General features: G+C 44.0%; 1 protein-coding gene across 1 annotated transcript in view; it reads left to right on the top strand.

The window, feature by feature from the left end:
* The window catches only part of DNAH1 (dynein axonemal heavy chain 1), a 99,934-nt gene that overhangs the window by 28,567 nt on the left and 50,545 nt on the right, over window positions 1-20,822 (top strand). Inside the window, exons 6-21 of the mRNA XM_042799878.1 lie at window positions 1,977-2,151; window positions 3,259-3,415; window positions 3,945-4,077; window positions 5,614-5,775; window positions 6,314-6,566; window positions 7,818-7,975; window positions 8,810-9,021; window positions 10,251-10,549; window positions 11,590-11,740; window positions 12,294-12,487; window positions 13,822-14,047; window positions 14,690-14,809; window positions 15,644-15,726; window positions 17,150-17,291; window positions 18,373-18,528; window positions 19,518-19,716. Coding sequence (XP_042655812.1) covers window positions 1,977-2,151; window positions 3,259-3,415; window positions 3,945-4,077; window positions 5,614-5,775; window positions 6,314-6,566; window positions 7,818-7,975; window positions 8,810-9,021; window positions 10,251-10,549; window positions 11,590-11,740; window positions 12,294-12,487; window positions 13,822-14,047; window positions 14,690-14,809; window positions 15,644-15,726; window positions 17,150-17,291; window positions 18,373-18,528; window positions 19,518-19,716 — 2,820 coding nt within the window. The remainder of the gene's footprint in view (window positions 1-1,976; window positions 2,152-3,258; window positions 3,416-3,944; window positions 4,078-5,613; window positions 5,776-6,313; window positions 6,567-7,817; window positions 7,976-8,809; window positions 9,022-10,250; window positions 10,550-11,589; window positions 11,741-12,293; window positions 12,488-13,821; window positions 14,048-14,689; window positions 14,810-15,643; window positions 15,727-17,149; window positions 17,292-18,372; window positions 18,529-19,517; window positions 19,717-20,822) is intronic.

The raw sequence follows: 20,822 nt of genomic DNA on the forward strand, positions 1-20,822 counted from the left end.
AGCTTGTTCTCCCTGGATGCAAGGGGTCTTTGTGTATACAGAGCTGCTGGTCCCACCTGCTTGGAAGAGTTTGTATCGTGGATGCTCAATATAGGAACAGAGCGTGGTTGAAAGGTTTGTCAGCACTCTTCTGGCCCCTAGAGCACTCTTGGGGATATGGATCATAGTGAAGCCATAGGCTGGCAGCGGGTGGGGAGAAAGTGTGCATGTGAGAGGATTTTAGTCTTAGAGAAAGATGGTAACTATATATACCACCTTCCTGTGCTTGGAAGTGACATTTATTTTCATGAGTGAGGACAAATGACTGCATCCTCAAGTGAATCTTGACAAGCTAGACTCATCCCTAACAAGTGGAGACAGGTCTCTATTTATGATCTGCTGCTTCTTCAAGGGGGAAGAAGCTATCAAGCTGGAAATGTAAATGCAAATGAAACGCTAAGTATTGACATAAATAGTTGATAGTGCACAAAGTGCCATAATGGATGGTGCCATGGATTTTGCAACAATGAAGTGACAAAATTGGAACAGCTGTGCTCCCTGACAACAAATATAAATCAGGGCCATTCTGTAAAGACCCCAAGCAAGAGATATGCATGAGGCTAAAGGAGCTGTAGTAATCCCTCTGCATTTTAGAGATTCCTCAAAATTATTGTAAGTGTGCACGTTGGTATGGACAATGGAAATGTTCAGGATCATATTTATTCCAGGCTAGGCACCCTTCCTAAGAGAGGGGAGTAAAGAGAGAAGAGCCAGCTCAGTGGCTATTTCTGTTAGTCCCTAAGCAGACAATGTATAGCTATGGGGGTTGTGTCAGGGGCCATTTAAGAACAGCAAGGGAGTGACCTCTTAGAGGAACCTTTCTGTACCTGATCATCCTGAGGCATGTCTGGCTTCAGCATTGTTGGCTGCTCTGCCCAATTGCTCTGAAATCAAGGGGTTGCATCCATGACACAAGCAGAAGCACACAGAGCAAGGTAAAGGATTGGGTCCAAAGCTTGACATCCAAAATACCTGCTTATGAGCCAGAACCTTAAGTTTCTCCTTGGTAAAGTGTGAAAGTTCATCAAATGAAAAGCTCTCACTCCACTAAAATCTATTTTTAGCTCAATGCTTAGCTGTCTAGGGAATAGTGCTTTTTAAAGCTAGCATGCAATTACTTAATTTAGGTTAAGCTTCAAATTCCCAATTTGCTTCTATTCTATTATTTGCGGCTTGTTTAGCAATATAAAGAGTTTATTTATGGGGTAAATGACATGGTTTCATTTCAGCCAGTTCTTGGAAAGGTATACCTTTTGCTTAGTCCAAATTTCCATTGAAAACATTTGGCCAAATCGTGAGACTGTTAGCTGTTTAACTGAATTTTTTCTCACACCACTGCTGATGTGAGTGGGAGGTTCGCTTGAGCAAAAACTGAGGAGAGGTTTGTCCCAAGTAAGGTGTGAATAGGGACTTCAGCACATAAAGATGACCTGAGTGGCCTGTTCTCTCCTGAAATATTCATAAGCCCTTTATCATCATCTTGAGTGAGTTCCTCCCAGCTATGACCGACTCTTGGTCTCAGGGCACCCCGGGGAGGCAGGGGAATCTCACCCCTTTCTGCGGGTGAAGGAAGCTGTGCACTAGAGATAGTAATTTGCCCACGATCATGTAGACAGTCTGTAGCAAAGCTGGGAACAGAAGAGAGCTCCTTAGAGCCATGTCAGTGTCCTACCTCCTAATAAGGTGCATAACGGTGATTCTGAATGGAGACTTCTTCTGTGCCATCATTTTGATACTGGAAAACCATAATGACATATTCCATCAGGAAAAAAGGTCTTCCTTTCTGTTTCCCATTTGGTGTCTGCTTTATTTCTGTCACAAATCTAGTGAAGTGACTTCTGCAGCCCACCCAGGAGACAGCACAGTCCTCGTGTGTGTGAATGTAAAGCAGAGTGATGTCTGGTAGTTTCAGACATGTGTTTCTCTTTTTCTCTTAGTCACAACCTTTAAGATGCCTGAGGACTTTGGAAGTGTCCTGGATAAGCAAGTGATTGGACCAACCACTGAGAACTTTGTCAAGTCAGACTTCCCAGCACAATCATTTAAGCCCAAAGTTCAGATTGCTTTCCAAGGACTTCCAGGCAGATGCTCTCGGAAGATTGAAGTAGAGAGGTAAGTAACCAGAAAATGGATAGATGTATCATTATGGAAAGGACATGGCAGATTAGGATGTTGATTTTTGCTTTCAAGATGTGACATGTCAAAAATCTTTAGAAGAATACTATCCTGTATAAGGCAATGGTCTCCAAAATGGTGTGTGCATATCACAGGGAGTGCACAAGGCAATTCACTGAGATGCAGGATGAAAATATTTTTTTAAAATAGTGTTTATTTAATCTTTTTCTCTCTAGTTTTGTGTATGCTCTGTAATGTACATAATATATTAGTTTAGTAGTACATATGTATAGTTTATAAATTGGACTAGACTATCATTGTAGGTTCCTTCCTACTGAACTGTTCTATTCTACAGATGAAGAAATATACATGTATGCAGTGTGTGCTCAAAAACATTTTTACTGATAGGGGTGTACGATCAAAAAGTGAAGTTACAGGCATGGGAGCCCTTCTAGGCGCAAGTTACAACCCGGACTAGGAGTTCAGGGAGTCGTAAAGGTTCTGTGATCCCCTTGGGTTAAATTAAGATGAAATGACACCAAACGACCAGTTAAAATGTTTTATTTGTGGTAGAAACAACTTAAACTTGGAAAAGGATAGTAAGCAATGTGGACTGTTATAAATCTATAAGAAAGAAAAAAAAGGAAAGGAAAAAAAAAGAAAAAGAAAGGAAAGAAAGACAGTCAGAGTATCCAGATCACCACCTCAGGTTCCAGTGTTGTCTCAGGTCCGGTAATCTTGGATGGTGGGTGCACACACAGCAAAGTTTTCTGTCACCTTTTAGGCTCATCGTATCAGCTGATTTGCATAGTAGACAGAGGCAGGCAGATCTGATGCCCAGTGTATATCTCTCTTATCAATCTTTTAGTCTGAACATACAGTTTCCTTTGAGGCTTATCTAAGGAATTTGGCAATACAGCCACAAGGAAGTGAAGCATGCATCCTTCAATACACTCTGTGCTTCCTTGGGCAGCATTACTTAGACTAGTCACAAAGGCCACAAGTTGTCCTTGAGACTTTCTGTGTCAATGAATGTTTGAGGCATTAACTCCTTCAGTTCCTCACAGAACATTAAGGGTTATTTCCCCCTCTGGTTCTGAACAGGAGAAGACGGCTATATCTCACCTCTGATATTGCTCAGCTCTTAGCCAGCAAGGGGATAGACTCCAATGAGCTGATGCCAAGGCACCAGGATCCTGACAATATGCCAACTATTGAGGAGAAGAAAGATCCTGTCTTTCCCATCTACCTCCCATTAAAGGTAAGAGCATGTTTGGCACTTGTGGTCTATCTCACTGCTTATACCACAGGATATTTCTGAGAATCACAGGATAGTTAGCTGTCATTGATACAACAAGCGATAAAACAAGGAAATACTTTAGAGTAGGTTTGGGCATGAAGGATCTCTACAAGATGCTGAGCGTCTTCTGCAGGGTGCCCACGACTTCCATCAGAACCAATAGTCCTTGAGCGTTCTCTTCACTGTCATTTGTGTGTCCAAAGAAAAGGTGTTGTCTCATCTTTCCTTCTGGATGCAGTAGTCAGCAGTGTCACTGCATGAGACCTCTCCAGGTGGTGTCTCTGCTCCCTTGCAAAGGGCTAGAGGTACACGTACTGTTGTTTGGGAGATTTTTGATCAAAGATCAGCCCAGCTTTTGCACCTGGACCGTTTTCCCTTTCTGTAGCCCATTTAGGAACTGCATGTTAATTTTCCTCCCATTAAATTTTGTATCAGGAATTTTTTTCTCCGTGAAGTAAGAATTCATTTCATTCATCTCCTGGCTTTTTAGATATTTGACAATGAAGAGTATGATTGTCGAACTCCAGAAGAGTGGATCTCGCTAGGACTGGAGCCAGGTTCTCACGATAGAAAGCCAGTGCCTGGAAAAGCACTTTTACCTACAGATGATGTACTGGGACACGGTAAAGCTTGAATGAGTTACTGCTCAAGCGAGGCAACACTAACAATTACAGGCCCATTCAGTGAAAGGGAGCATGTAGTTTCTGACAAATGCAGCTCTGAATAGCAGAAAAGCAGTAAGTCATTCTGACCAGGCTCAGGCAGACAGAGCAGGAGACCAGGGATCTCGATGACTGTCAGTCCTGCCCTGAACTGCCTGTTTCTACTTTTTTAGAAGTAGCCTCTGCCTTTTGTCCTTCTTTCTGTTTCCAGAAGTCAGTACGGTCAAAATTTTGGTTTATTGATATGTAGGTATCAACATGAAGTTAGTTAATTAGCTAGAACACAGTATGTTCTGCCTGGGTTTCACTGCAAGTGCAGGATCAGAAGTCAAGTTCAGACTGCAGTGAAAATCCAAGCAGTAAATCTGGGGCAAATTAAGTGACGTGGACGTCTGTTGTTTTCCTGTCACTCAAAGCCTTCCCAACAAGAAGGCATCACTAGGTTCAGCTGTACTGGTGTCCAGTTGTGGCTGCAGCTTATATCAATACCTCTGCACTAGCTTTAAAGTGTAGGAAGTGGCATGCATGCTGACTGCAGCTCTGGGACAACCTCCAGAGGCTTGGCTGTCTGCAAAACCTAAGCATAAAACGTGAGCTGTGTGGATCCTCGGGCAGCCAGCACGTGATGGCCAAGTTCTGCTTGCAGCTGGCTTGGGGAACACTACACTTGATCACTCCCCAGGTTGAATGGACTCTTCTGCACACAAGTAGTCAGACCCTTTAGGCCCTGAGGCCCTGGGGAAGGTGAGACCTCTGGCATCTCTATAGTGCTGGCACTGTTGCAGATTCCTATAGCTCAGACCTGTGGTTAACAGGACCCCTTCTCAACATCAGTATAACGCTGCCCTGACCTGTATCTGTATTGATATCGGTATAGATGTATATCTGTCTGGTTAGCACCTCCTAGCATTTAAGAGGATCTGAACATTTAAGAGTTAGATGCCCTGGGAATGGCCCAGAGAAATAATAAACTGGGGGAGAAGGTACAGGGTTTTACACCCAATCTCAATTACAAGAATTGCAGAGGGGGGCACAGGGCTAGAGCCAAACATGGGAAAGAGAATGGGATCATCATAGAGCCCATGTGGGTGATGAGGGGTCCTGGATCAAGGGATGAGGGAATTGGGAAACAGAGCAGTCCCCATGTATGGGCTGAAAGAGAGGGCCTAGGGGCATACGGGACCCAGATATGAGAATATGGCTGCAAGCAGTGAGTGGGAGTGCCAAAGCAGGCAGTGGGAGGGTGGTCCACAGGGAACCCACAGAGGTAAGAGGAGGAAAATGGAGGTCTCTGGCCTGTGCAAACAGTTGGAAATGCTAAGCAGTAAGACCCGAGTTCATTATTTAGTTGATCACAGCAGAAGTTATGTGAGATTGACAGAGATTCAAGCTAGCATATGGATTTGACTGTAGCCTCACCACTCTGGTCAGGAAAGTCCATCTGCTGTAGCCTCCAGGAGAATGGACTAATCTTGTTTTAATCCTTGATCCTCTCAGAGGACCCCAAAAGCCAGAAGTTAATCTACAAGTGGATTGATGTTGGTGTTCTGGATTATGACAAGGAGACAGAGCTCTACTTGGTTCATAAAACAGATAAGAATGGGCTGGTGCGGGATGAAGAAGGGAGACCCATCCTCAATGGAGGAATAACTCCAGAAGGTATGTTTCAAGTAAGGCCTTTTGGAACCTGGCATGTACTCTGTGAGCCAGTCTGTTTCCCATGCTGGTCCTTGGTAGAGATGGGAAGGATATCAAGAAATCATTCGATTCCTCTCCCTGCTATCACTTTTGACATGTGTCTGTTTAACTAGTCCTGAAAAACCTCTAGGGGAGAGAATTCCACATCTTAATTTGACAACCTATTTGAGGACTTCCCTTTGGAGATATCTTTCCTTTTTCTCCGTCTCCGATCTTTCTTGCCTTCAAAGCAAGTTAAATGGTGGTCTTTCTGGGCCAGTGACATTTTGAGGGGGTATATCAACAGATTAAGATGAAGTATCCCCCTTTTGAAAGGTTTGGAGGTGTTGCTAGTTCTATGCTCCTTGTCTCTTGCTGTCCTCAGCTTTGGTCCGTCATTTTGCTCCCCAGTAAGCCAACGCAATTATATTGCCCATAAAAAAGCTGCTGTCAGCATTGCAAACCATTCTGAGTTTTGTGTTCCCTGTAGACTCCTGTAAATTTTACTTTCATTTCCCAGGAAGAGCACCATTGTTGTCATGTCAGTACTGGGTGCCACGAGTTTGTCTGCTGTTTCTGGCTGAAGATCCCCAGGTGTTTGCACAGCGGGTAGTTTCTGCTGACAGCTTGCGTAAGAAAACACAGGCACAGCTACTGTATCACCTGTATGTGGACTGCATGCCCACAGATGGACTAAATAGCATCAGTGAGAAGAGCCTGGAGAAAATGAAGCTGTTGGCTATGGATACTTCCAGACTGAAGAAAGAGAAGAGGTAAAGTATCAAGTACCTGTCTGGGGTTTCAGCCTTCAGTCCCTCAACATTGTAGGGCTTCATAGGGATTACATAGGAGTGGCAATGGAGGCAGATCTTCAGCATCCAACTCACAGGCTGTGGATCTCATCTGCTTTCCAGCCTGTGCATACTACCTTCTTGCCCAGAGTGTCATCACAAGTAGGTAGGACAAGAGCCCCAGGGACACTTGTACAGGATGGGCGGTCTGTCAGTATTCCCAGATGAAGTAGATGTACTTCATATGCAGATCCACTGTGCCATGCTTACTCCTGCAGTTAAGTCACCTTCAACAGCAGGAAGGTTGGACAGAAATGGGGTGGTTGACCTTGCTGTCTCCCTGTGCAGAGAACAGATCAGTCATTGCTGAATTGATCTGCAGACCACCAGCTGTCTCCAGAGAGTTGGCTGTTGTTTCCTGGTGACTCTTCTTCTTATTAACAGCTGCTAAAATCAAAAGAAGATCTGCACAGTGTGAAGCAAACAGAACAGCAGATCTCCACCTGGATATAATCGAATGTCTCTTTGAGATGCAGTTCGTATCTGGAAGGCATTTTAAGAGTCCCTGGGCTGATGAATCGTGAGCCATTGGTGGTGTTGCGGGGAATCAGCCATGACTGATTGCCCTGCTCAGAGACAGGAAGGTGTGAAGGGCTGCATGGTCTGCCAGCCTAAACTAGGGAGTAGGAGAGTAATTAGTCTTTGTTTGTGAGTAGAAATATAGGTATAAAGAAAAGTACTCTGCCTGCCTGAGGTGAAAGACGATGATTTCCTAGGGCAAACAGAACAGGGCTTCAGCACTTACACACGTTTTGGCTGAGGAAACTGATTTCAAGAGGTGTTCAGCAGGAGGCAGTTGTGGGACAGCTCCGATAGCCCAGCTTCTCCAGAACTGCCAGCTAGCTTCTTCAGTTGTTTTTTGCCCCTCCTCTCTGTAATGCTTTTCCCTCTGCACACCCCCAGTGAAGTTTTTGCTTTGATCTGAAAAGACACTTGAGAAGGCTGCAGTCCTAGTCCCAAGTCCCCGCTTGCCTCTGTCATTAAATGTCCAGTTGATATCTTCGCTAGCTACTTCATTGTCTGCACAGCTCTCCTAATGCATTCGGTAGTAGGTGAGCTTCTGGGTTCGCAGATCCAGGAGGGAAGGAGTGAAGGGTGGGTTTTGCAATAAAGCAACAAACACACTTCTGCTCAAACACTGTGAGCTATCATTGTTTCCATGTCTTGTAACAGGGTGTTAGACTATATGTGCTGCCTGGAGAAAGAAGTGAGATTAGACTATGAACGCACCATGAACAGGATCAGCTTTGACAGAGTCATCACTTCCAAACCTCAGACGTTTTCTTATGTCACGCTGCCAGACAAAGAAGAGAAGAAAGTACCAGAGAAAGGTACAGGACACAGTGAAGCAGTTTGAACTTGGCCTGGTTATAAGACCTCTTGTCTTTCATAGGATTCATGCTTTGTTGCAGAAACTCTCAGGTTTATGTTAATGATTAGGGCTCATAAGGGGCAGCAGCAGGAGATTAGATGAGACTTTTGAGTATGCCTGTTCTTTTTAGGTTATATTTGCATGTTCATGTTACCTCAGTATAACACATTACCATCCATCAGCGAAGCTGCAGTAACTCTGCAAGTGTACCCTTAATGGCAGCAAATGCATGGCAGTGTAATTAGCTTAACTGCCTTCCGCTCTGTTCTGTGCTGGGGCTGGCTGCCTTCCATTTGCTGTGCTCAGCTGTGGCATACCTCAGGTCTGAAAGAGAACTCAGGCTCTTTAGAGTCCCAAACTAGAGGAGAATGACCACAGTAAAAGATGGTGGAGCGTATTTTGTGCACTTCGGTCTTCCAAAGGCTGGAATGCCTTGAGGTGGTTCACAAGTGGCCTCTCACAGATGAGATGACTCATCTGTGCCTTGAAGCCTCAGTGGGAAGATTCTCCAAATCCAGTGCTCTTTCTCATGGAAACTTCATGAGCCAAAGCCTCAGGAAGGTCAGGTACCAGGACAGTCCCTCAGCCCCTCATGAGAGGCTGCAGAAAGGCTCTGCTGCAGAGCAGAGACTCTCACCCAGACATCTGCTGAAACTGGTACGTGATAAGGCCTGTGCCTCAGAGAAGAGTCCTTTTCACAAGCGCTGTCCCAAAGGGAGCTGTACTCTTTCTGTAAAACAGAAGCTGGCATGGCCATTGCAGGCAATAACATGTTATTTTTTTTTGGTGCCAGGGCTCATCTGTATCCCAGACTATCCTTTTGGTGAACAACAAGCAGATTTCAACTTTGTCTCACTCCTGACCAGGCCAGAAGTCATTGTTCTCCTTACACAGGTGCAAGAAGAGTGCAACAAAGCAGCCACCACATCTCTGTTTAACTCAACCTTATCCAAGCATGTCTGCTTGGAGGAGTTTGAGCAGATCCAAACCCAGACCTTCACTCAGGTGGGTGGAGAAAGTGGGGGGGGTGAACACATGGAGCAGGCAGCAGGGCTGTCAGCATGCATTAGACAGATGCAGCAGCTGCAGATCAATTCCCTGGAAACAGATGAGCTTTCAAAGGAGATGTTGTGGGTGGGGCAGGGAGGAATTTGCATGTGGGTGTCAAATTTATTGGGATGTGGGGAGAATGGGCTGAAGGAGTCATAGTCCCCTAGTTAGCATCAGCCAACACTGACCATGCTCTTAGTCATGTGTTGAACAAGTGGCCACATAGGGCTACAGCCCCTCTTTCCTTCTCCTGGTCTCCATGCAGATGACAGTCCTGGATGGCACTGTAAAATTTCCAGGTTTTTTGGTTTTATTTCCCCATCCCTCCAGCTGTAAGGCACAAGAGCTTTGATTCCTCCTGAAGCACTCATGAGAGTAATGTTTTTCTCCACTCTATGTTCTTTATGTACTTAATTAAATTACTCTGCTTGCAATGCCAGCAGACAGACTAGGACAAAAATTTGCAACTCTGTGGTAACTCTCACCAGATCTTCATGCCCTCTAAATGAGGGCAGCATGTTGCACCCTGGATGTGGCCACATGGAGTAGTTTGCACAGGGTTACACGGTAAATCAGAAGCAGAGGGCATGTGCTGGTCCTTCCCAGTCCCATGCTGTTTCAGCTAGGCAGTGCTGTCATCCACTCTGTGACTGAGGTTGTTTTATTACACACAAACAGCAGCTGCCTGTGGAGCAAAAGTGACACTTGGTGGTATTTTAATAAATTAAAACACTACAGACTGCTGCTGCCCTTGGCTTCTTCCCCTCTTTCTCCTCACTTGTCAAGAGAAGACAACATTCTGTCCTTTACTTGCTCATCATACTGTCTACATAACTTTTTATGAGGTGCCCTGACACAGGCAGTTCCAGGGATACTGCTCAATAGAAAAGAGAACAAAAAGGAAACGCTGTATAAAAAGAAAGAACAGAGCACTCCTTTTTAATATCAGGCTTTCTTTTTGTAGGTTTTTTAGTCAGTGTAGGAGATGCATGGCCAGGTTCAGATGCCACGTGTGTGTGCACATAGATTTGAGAGCCGCTGTTTAGCTGCCACAGCTCTGAGAGAACAGTTGCTTTTCACTGCAGAGAAAGGTCCAGCAGTCGCAGCTAGCAGATGACCTTGCCATACTGCTTTCCCATCAGCCCTTGGAGGATTACACAGCTTGTTTTTTTTCCTTGCCCTAGGTTCAGATGTTTCTCGAGGATACTTGGATCAATACTCTAAAGACTGCAGTAAAGAGCAACCTGAGAGATTCAGGCAAAGACTGGTACAACTTGAAACAGAGCCATTGGGATGTCTACCAGATGTCCAAACTGTGTAAGCTGATGAAGCGCATCAAATTCATGCTTCAGGACTCTGTGCGGTATCTCGTCCAGAACTCACTGATGTGCTTCACCCAGCTTTTGCTGGATGCTTGCCACGGTATCCTGAATTGCTCAAAGGACATGGAATGGGGAGATGACCTCATCAATAGTCCCTACAGGTAAGGAAAGGAGAGAAAAAAAGGGTGGAAAGAGAAGAAAAGTGTAGTGCCATTGTCTTTCCAACTAATGTTTCTGCAAGCAAGCTTTGCGCTGTATGGGGGCTCCAGGCTGGGCTGTTTTCTCCTGTCCTCCAACTTGATGTGTTTGCTTGAGTATGGAAGAATGACACAGGGCTGGCTGCTCTATTAGTACAGATTTCAAGTTGATGTTAGTGATATGAGGCAGCCCACCAGAACTGAGGTCTGCTACTTTGACATACAGTTCTAAAGATTAGCCACTTCCAGTGTTTCTAGGAGGAGAGCAAATAATTACTACTAGCTTTTTTTTCTGGATGCCAGGAAGAAGAATACCAGGAGGCATGGCCGCTTAATTCCATTTTTCAATTAAACCTCAGGAGTAGGATCTGGCCTGGGATCTCTAAAGAATACCAAATTCAGGTTGTCACAGTGCCTAGAATTTTCTTTCATTGGGTGTTGATTTAAAGATTTCTGTCCTTCATGGTATTAAAGAAAAAAAAAAAAAAAAAAAAAGGAAGATTTAGAAATTGAAAACAGGAAGAAAAGAAAAAAACCTCTCCCACTCACAGGAGGCATTTTACTTTGAAATCAGTGGAAGTCTTGACACTGACTTCAGTTGATCCTGAGCCATGCTCATAACACACAAGATTGGGAGATACTGAATATAACTTCTGGAAGGTGCATTTTAGGAGTATATTGGAGATGCTGAATGCCTGCTTTGAAGAGCACCTGCAATTTTTCTGCAAAGCAGCTCCAACTCTCAACATAAGGTTATGACTTTTGGGGATCCTGGTATGTCATGACTGACACTTCACCTTTGATAGACAAGAGTTCTCAGTGTTTTTACTGGTAAATTCAGAACACAGAAAGTATTTCATACTTTCAACTTCATGCGACAGTCCTCTTCTTCACTCTTTCCTTTCCTGTCCAGTAGGCATTTTAGTAGCAGCACCAGAGCAATATAGCTGTGTGCCATTGTCTCAAAAAGCATCCCTGTTCTTCCTTATCTCTTTCCACTGCAGGCCTCAAAGGAATCCACTCTTTGTAACAGACCTTGTGTTAGACAGCAGTGGCGTTCACTTCAGCCCCCCTGTGGAGAGCTTTGAGAAGTCCCTCATTTCTCTGTTCGACAAGGGAATCCTGGTTACTCACACTGTCCCACAGCTGGAGAAGGTGAATTCTTCTGCATCAGCAGTGGTATAGCTGTGCAAGTCTCAGTGCATTGCAGCACCCCTGAGCTTGTACTGAGGGAGAGAGTTGCAGAAGTAGGTGGTTGGGAATCCAGGTAAATGAATTTGGGCACAGGACTGTGCTGATGCAATTCTGTCTGACAGGATTTCTCCAAGCTCCCCAGCCATGTAGCTATTTTATCTGATTGCTATCTCTGCTTTGGTGCTGCAGGTTCTGTGGGAACATGCCCTAAGTAGCCTGGCTGCCCTAAGTGCATGGCAGCTGCTAAAAGCAGACTCATCCTTTCCAGTGCTGTCAGTCTGGTGCAAATCTCTTCTGCATATGCATCTTTCTGCCTGTTACTGTGAAAGACCTCTCTCCATAGATCCTCCTTTGGGGAGGGCAACATAAAACTGGTAAAACAATTCCTGACACAATGTAGAAGGATGGACTGCATGAGTTCCCAAAGGTGCCACTAGTGATTGCCTCGCCCTTCTCCTGAGGAGGCGTGGTTATCTCTGTTAGTCCTGAAAGACCTCTGTCCTTCCTCCTCCAGTATGTGTTGGAGAACATACATGTTGCAGGAACACCCTTGCTGGACTCAGTGGGCTTGCATGAACCAGAAGTGGAAGAACTACGTGAGGCTATGCGGGCTGCCATTCAAAAGGCACTGATCCCTCTCGACGCCTATGCCAGGACATATGAGAAATTCTTAGAGCTAAATAACAATGACATTCAGTACTTCGTAAGGTAAGTGGCTTCTGCCAGAGGCACCTCCAACCCAAACAGCAAGCCTTTTCAGAAGCTGTTGTGTGAGAATGCAGGACCTGTTCTGAGACCACAAATGTGCGTGGCGTGCCTCAGATGTGAGATCAAGCATCCATCAGAGACAGCCTTCAACTGTGGGCAGTGGTCCATGCTTTTAGAGGGCATTGGTGGTGGCAGTGAGAATTTCTTCCTGCCTCTGACAGCAGTCACATTCCTGTCATGCTTGTAAGTGTAATTGGAGATATTAATGGCCCTAAAAATGACTCATCCTGTTTGAAAATCCAGTTAGCATACTTGACTCTGACCTCCTTCAAATAGCGTCTGCTCAGCCTGATAACATTCTGTAGAAAGTAATGTTTTCTTTTGTTTCAGCCTCATTGCTTTCACTGCCAAACTCTGCACCTATGCTGTCCTTTAGCCTCTGTTACTTTAATGGTCTTTTTAGGCTTCACATTTTCTCCAGACAGTGGGACTGAAGCCCTTTTTCCCTTTTGTTATTCTATCTTAATCAGTTTACAAATCCCATCTGACAAATTCCTGTCTCTTCCCAGAAGACACTGAAGTGCCTGCCCTCCCCCAGATTGCCTCCTGATTTTGCCCTGCTTACACCAGTGCTTTCATTTTGTCTCTCCCTGTCCTCTTGCCTTATTACCTCTTTCATCTCTTTCTTCTACTCATTTTCTGCAGCTAAAATATTTTGTGCCCTTTTTCCACTCCACACCTATTGTGCTCTGAAACCCTTTGTAGATTTGAGGCTGTCCCTTCCCTAGCTCCCCAGTAATGTTTCTCAACTACATACCAGTTCCATGTTTTCTCGTATACACGTTCTGATACTGGGGGCCTGTCTACACCACTAGGTGAGTGTAGCTGCAGTGCAGGTAGGCATAGGCAGCCAGGCTTCCCCTGCTTGGCATTGGTAACTGTAGCAGTGAAAACCTTGAAGCAGAGCCTTCAGTGCAGGCCAGTCACACAAATAGATGGGCTTCATATGGGATGTCTTTGCTGCTATAGCTTCCCATGCTCAGTTGAAGTTAGCACTCATGTACTTGACCGTGATAACAGCACTCCTCAATTCCTATGCAGGCATATTTTTGGTTGTAAGGTTTAGAAGGCATTGGTACCTTCTCAGTCTGTGCCTGCAGAAAATTGCATACATTTGAATAGATGCATGTTTTAAAAACAGTAAACATAGTCATTATTAATTTAATGTCTTGATCCTTTCAGTGGACATGTCTGGACATCCTACGAACAGCCTGGATGCTCAAATAATCGTAAAGTCAGCATTACCTTTTTTGTGTTGGTGTTTTTATTTACAGAGAGTACGAAGAGCAATGTCCACCTGCCCAGGAGGTGATGAGAATAGTAAACATGCACTTGTCTGAAAAGGAGAACCTGGACAACACTTTACCTAGTTCTATTGTCATTGGTCCCTTCTGTGTCAGCATAGAAGGTGTTAAGCAAAATCTGTCCGAAAAATACAAAACGCTTGCCACTTCCATGTTGGACATATTGGCTAAAAGCCTCCATTTGCAGGTGGAGAATGTAAGTTACCTGGTTCAATAGATTATTTGTCAGTGTCTTGTCTTGTCCTTCTGCTTTTGATGTTGCTGTGTTTGTGAAATTGCCAAAAGACGGCAACTGAGGCCACATTAATGAAGACATTTTAAAGATTGCATTGGAGCAATTATTTAAAAAAAACAACTAGGGAGGAGATATGCAAACTCAACCAAATCAAGTATTACATATAGCTTTCAGGCATATTATTTATTAAGTATATCTCTTGAGACAAAATTCTTCAAGACTTGCCATCTTCTAAAAAATGTGTTGGTGGATTGAAAAGATTTGTCTAGTAGACAACTGGAAGGTCCTTCTGCTTGCTCAGAGGATAACTGGAATGTAGACAATTGCATCTGCCAGAGGGTTGTCTAAATCTGTCACTGTCATCATTTCAACCACACACCTGCAGTTCCACTTTCTCTTTTTTTGGCAGTTTCATTCCATTTCAGCTCAAATGAGATGGATGGAGAAAGACTGTGAAAAGAAAAAGACAGAACAGGACTGTGCACTCATCACTTTAGACCACCTTCAGAATGGGAAGTGGGTGGATCATGGCAGGTTTTCCAGTTTGCCCATTAGCAATTAATGACTTTTTGATGGTCTTCTCTCTGCTGTGTCCTCCTGCAGATCTGTGATGCATATGAAACCATCAGCTGCAAAATGCATGAGAAACCAAACAGTATTGAGGAGCTGGCTGAGCTGCGGGAGTGGATGAAGGTAGTCCCCGAGCAGCTGGCTGTGCAGAAGGTAGGGCATGCTCTCCTTATGGACAGGGGACACCAAGGGAAGTGAGGAGGAAATTTGTCAATGCAATGCGTGGTGTCTCAGAAGCAAAACCAGTTTTTTTGCTTGGATGTCCTTGCATGCAATGCCATAAAATTCCTGCCTTTGTATTTTTTGTAATTCCTAGGATTTGTATTTCTAAATACACTTACCATGAATTTAAATATCTGTGCAAAACAATTTAGCAGTTAAAAATCTTGCCTAAAGGGCTTTTGTATATTTTTTGCTACTCTTATAATCCATTCTGCATTTGTGTACTGAATAACTGTCTTCTAAAAATGAGTGTTGTTTTCAAAAAAATATTTCTGCTACTAAATCCTTATATTGCTGTTAACGTATTTCTTCTAATAGGACATTCTAGTGCCAAATTATTTCAAAGTTACTTGAAATGTAGGTCTTCTCCCAGCTGAATAAATGGGGAACAAAGGCATCAAGCTGTAAGCTGACTTGTCCATGCCAAGGAAAGAACCTGGAGGATAACCCAAAACACTTAATTTCTGTCCAGCACTTTATCCACTAGGTCACACTTCTTTTCATCCATATAGAACAGAGGGCGGTGATGGCATGATCATTTGCAGAACAAGGGGTTGTAAATCCATTCCCACTGTTCACACAGCAGAGAAGCAGCCTACATCACATTAAGCTTGTGTGACTAACGCCCTTCAAAGGCACCTCATGAAAATGTGGTATACACCAGAGAGTTGGAATCAGTATGGTCTTAATGTGGTATACACCAGAGAGTTGGAATCAGTATGGTCTAAAGGTGTCTATTTTGTCTCTTTCTCTCACTCTGTGCAGGAACTGATTGGTGAAGTCATGGAAGATTACGAGGTCATGGAGGAATTCCTTTACAATCTTACCGAAGAAGATTTCAATGACAAGTGAGCACAAGGCATTTCTCCCACTGTCAAAGTGGGACAGTTTGCAGCAATAACCGTTTTCAGTGCTTCAGGGACTATTTGTCTATCAAACTTTTACGTGCCTCTAGAGCCAAATGAGCATTGAATTCCTGAATGAAGTTTATAGAGAAGAAGCATAGGTTCATGCTGCCTTCTGTCCTGGGGCAAGGCAAACTGGTAGCTATTAACCTGTTTAATGTATTAAAGCTCTTGGGTTTTTTTGGAGACATTTGCAAGGTCTCAAAGTGCACAGTTTAGTCTGTGTCTGAAACTGAATGGACACTTCTAAGGTAGGAGCACTCCCAGGGTTTTCTTAGGACTAGAAAGGAACGTGAACCCTGTATTGTTACTGCATTTCTTCTCCATGCAGTCTTCTCTTATTTTTATCTTCGGCTAGGTTATTCACTGGGGCCTGACTAAGCCCCAGTAGCAGAGTCAGCTCCCAAACACAGCTACACAGCTTCTAAAGTCAGCTCAGCCCTGGAAACAACTCTCATATGACGTGGACTTGGTCCAGTGTGTCTGGAACCTGAGTGAGTCTCTGCAGAGTGCCCTTGAAACTATAAACATGGGGTGCACAGTGCAAAAAACCCACAGAAGCTGCAGGAAAGCAGCTCAGCTCTAGGACACCTTAGCACAGGTGTAGCTGTGTGCCCATTGACCACACCTGGCACATGCAGGACTAGTAGGAGATTGCTGCACCCCCAGGTGCTGGGAGGGGCGTGACCTCGAGTATTATGCTGCAAAGTTTGCATCTGGCATTGCACACAAGGTAACAAGTCCAAATGAAATAATGGGTGGGCTATGGCTGAGCAAGAACCAAAAAACCTGCCTTGGCATGAGCAGCCACTTTGTGCAGCCTTTCCTGTACCTGCACTGCACTCCCCAGGGCACTCTGCAGAAGCCTTGCTATCCAGGGCTTCACTGTATCTGGGTTACCCTGGCCCCTCACAGCCCTGCTTAACAGGAGACTGGCATTTTCAGTAGCCCTGAAAAGCCACAAGCCAAGACTCTGACCCTATTTTTTTCAGTTCCTTATGAATACATTCAAAGACAGACATTCCCTCTGGATGCCAACTGTTATTTTGCTGTCTCCTAGCTTTTCAGCAGCATACGATTTGTTCCTTTTAAAAAGGCCCTCCACTTCTCCCCAGCCCTCTCTATTTGAATAGCCTAGTCACACGGGCTGCATATCAACAAGAGAAGCTGAAAAAAAATGTTTTGTTGAAACCACATGTGTTTCTGTTGTTGTAAAGCTTCCTTGTTCAGTGGGAGTTGGCTTTCTCATTCTGTTATTTTCAGCATTTCAAACATATGCTCAAAAAGCTTCTCTCTCTCATCTTTTTTTTTTTTTTTGGTTGTTGTTGTTTTTTGTTTGTTCATTCATTATATCATGTGAGTGCAGGTGGGCTGCGAGTTATTGGCCACTGAAGATAACTATGCAAGCTGACTCCATTCGGCTCCAGCACCTGGAGGATGAAGACAAATTTCGCAAAATCCAGGTTGTGGATCAGAATGGCTTTCAAGACAAACTGGAGGAGATGCAGGTATTAAGCCACTGACAGTAGACAGTCCAGAGAAGAGGGCCTTAAAGTTTTTGTGGTCAGCCAGGTGGGAAACTTTCAGATGAGATTTTAGGTCAATGTATTGTTGGACAAAAAATTATCAACACCCATCCTACCCCTGTCTTGTTATTGGAAGTTGGGCTCTTGATTAAGAGCTCCGTTTTTGTGTGAAAGATAGTACTCTTTGCAGAAATACTGATTTTTCACTGGGAAGGTGTTCACTGAGATACAATATTCCAATTCTTGGTGCTTGGGCAACCTATGCACGTCCTTTTTCTTTCTCGTGTATTTGGTTCCCTGCAGAGCATCTTCCATGATGCACTGCCATCAAGGGGGAAAATACAGCATTTAGTGATGGAACTCATCTTGCGTGAAAGACCCTGAAACAATAACAGAGTCTTGGAGCTTTGATACCTCCAGTTTCTGCTGAAACAGTCTGGATTTTACTTTTCACCAGAAATTCTTCAATACACAAAAAAAAAAATGCCATCTTGGAAAGGCTGTAATCAGTGACCTAGATTACCTTGGAAATAGCTTCCCAAAATTATAATATCCCAAACAGGGGAATAAAAAAAAAAAAGGCAAACAAAAAATCCCAAACCAAACAAACAAAGAAAACCAAACCAACAAAACAAAACAGAAAAGTTATTAGAGAAGCTCTGGACATGTGTTGTTAAACAATTCTTGGAAACAAACTGACTGACCTAGTAGACCTATGATTTTCACTTCACTGCTTCTGTAACTAATGACAGTATAAATTCAGTAGCAAGAAATTTGGGCACAAATTTATTGCTCCTATTCTTTGGAGATTAACTATTATCACAAAGATGATAATCACCTGGTCATTGCATTTGTGCTTTCAACCAGCTGACCAGTGGTTATTGCTTCTCGTCACCACATATATTGTGGTCTAAACAGAAGTGGAATTGGATTGGGGGAGGTGAAATTGAGAGCATAAAAATCTTGCCTTTAAATATAACAAAGAGCACACCAGGAAGCTGACATCTCCAGAGGCAGCACTGAGCTTCAGAGCCACATCTCATGCCTGCCTTTTCTCTTCCAGCTGACTGTAGGTGGATTTTCCATCCAGGCAGATGTTAACCAAGCTCTTGAGTTGGCTAACAAAGCAAGGGAGGTCAGGAAGCAGCTGAAGGAGCTTCAGAATTTGGCAGTTATCTACAACAACAGGGAAAGAATCTTTGGGATGAAAGTTACTAACGTAAGTGTTGGGTCCTGTACCTACAGAACCCTAATATTTGTTGGGCCTTCTCGGTGGTAGGTAGAGCAGATAATAGGACGCAGTTCCTCAGGAAGGAATCCTTCATGTTCTTCTGGTTTACCTGGTGAACTGCTCCACAGTCCTGTAGAGTGACCACACTGCTCCATCACATCACCGTGCTGCAGAAGAGCTGATCCCAGACGAATGTGGAAGGCTGCTCATGGCCTGATATTGCCATCTCTGTGAGAGACTTTGGGTGCCCATACTCGATCTAAGTGATGTTAATGAGGAGGAATTAGATGGGGAAGGTCTTGAAACAGCAGTTAAGAGACATCAGTTTCTGTAAGGCTGTTCCTGCAGTTAGGTAGACGTGAATGAGAGTGCTTGCATAGTGCTATGCAGGCAGCTGGCTGGGCTCGGTGTGTAGCGTGTTGTCCTAAGGCAACAGTTTATATAGTTGCAAACACTGGTTTTGCCTGTAGCTGTTCAGCTGCCAGTGAATCATTGTCATCCACGTCTAGCCTCATCTGGCTGCAGAGTAGAAGTGGTGTTCATGTGATCCCTTCCTACCTTTCAGTCTGTGGTTACTTCTTCACTATAAGGAGCGAAGTTTCGACATGATGTGCAGTATGTGCTTTCACCAATTGCGTGTGGACTGCCCATCAAAATCTCCTCATTCTGCAGCAGAGCTTTTGTAGGAGCAAGTGGCGAGAGTGCTTTCCATGCCAGACACGTGGTGCTGGCACAGCTCCACTGGATGCATTTTGGCCTGATGTGTAAAGCCCAGCTCTGCCAGTTGCTCTCCCTTAGAATCTTATATTGTGGTCCCAGGAGAAGGAAGTCTGATACATCCCCTTGAAGTACATGTTTTCTCATTGCTTGCTTGAGATTCAAAAATTAATTGTGCCTTTTTTGGCCTTTTGACATGCAAGCTGTCATCCAGAGGAGAATACACCTGTTGCTTATGCTTGCTTTTTCTCTTTCCAAAGTACAGTAAACTATCCAGGATGGTTAAGGATTTCCAGCCATACTATGATCTCTGGACTACAGTGTCAGACTGGATGCAGTGGTATGAGAGCTGGATGAAAGATCCTCTCATGAAAATTGAGGCTGAGCAGCTAGAAAAGAATGTCAGTAACTCTTTCAGGACAATGCAAAAATGTGTGAAGCAGTTCAAGGATTCACCAGGTAGATACGCAGTCTGGGGAGTGGAAGTTGGCACACATCAGCGTTTTGATGTGAGGCATGTCACAGAGTGCTCTGAGCAGGGATTGTCAGGATGTCACATAGATGCATTGTGTGCATTAGAGCCAGCTGAGAAAATGCTAGCAAAGTTATTTTCCACATTTTTTTCTGGAACTATGATGATTCACATCTAGATGCTAGTTTGCTGCTTGAAGTACCAGTTTGGCATGGAAACAATCAGGCTGCAAATCCCTTTTATACCTAATTCCCAAGACAGTACTGAAATAAAAGCCACCCTCTTATGTTGCAGTTAATATTTACTCATTTATATAAAGTAAAATAATCCAGGCTAGTCAGAGAATTACTATATAGGCCGGTGTCTAGACATGTGGGTTTAAGCCCTTGCACAAGTCAGGCAGCAAAAGAACTCGAATCTGGGTCTTCCAGGTGCTGTTTTCTTGGCCGATCTTATTTTCTCTATTGGCCAATGAATTTGGTGGAAAGCTAGAAGAGGTCTTGATTTTGTTAGGAATAAAATGAAGCTGTAAAATCTGGAAATGATCTGTGGAATGTAATAACTGTTTTCCTCCCTGCCTGAACGTGCATGAAGTTTAGATGTTCGCATCCAGCCCTCACAATTCATGTGAAGGCCTTTTAACCATGGCTACTAGTAAAGCTGGAATTGAGACTTTGGTTGTCACTTAACTTCCCATTCCATGATTCTCAGAGATGCTTTGGTCATTCTTTAGAGCTAATTCTAAAATATTCTGCCAGATGGCTTAGATTGAAATATATTTTGCAGTGGGAGATTTTTGATTCATCCTTTTTAACTTGAACTCGCTCTTAAACAATACCATGAATCAGCCCCAATGGAGGAGGTGATGAGTGGATGCGTGAGTAACTATGAATCATTATGGTAAACAGAAATACTAAGAATACCTGCTCATGTTCACTGCAATATTCCCTGGCACCTGGTAAAATATGTTCTTTGTCCTTGAGCCTGCCTTGTCTTTACCTACCACCCAGCAGGAAGTGTGAGGTGGTCACACCCTTGCTGTGAGTGTGCAGCGGAACCATGCAGGGTGCAATAAAAGCAGGTGCAGGTGGCC

Source organism: Tyto alba, unplaced genomic scaffold (genome assembly GCF_018691265.1).
Source record: "Tyto alba isolate M040663 unplaced genomic scaffold, T.alba_DEE_v4.0 Super-Scaffold_3, whole genome shotgun sequence".
Classification (NCBI taxonomy): domain Eukaryota; kingdom Metazoa; phylum Chordata; class Aves; order Strigiformes; family Tytonidae; genus Tyto; species Tyto alba.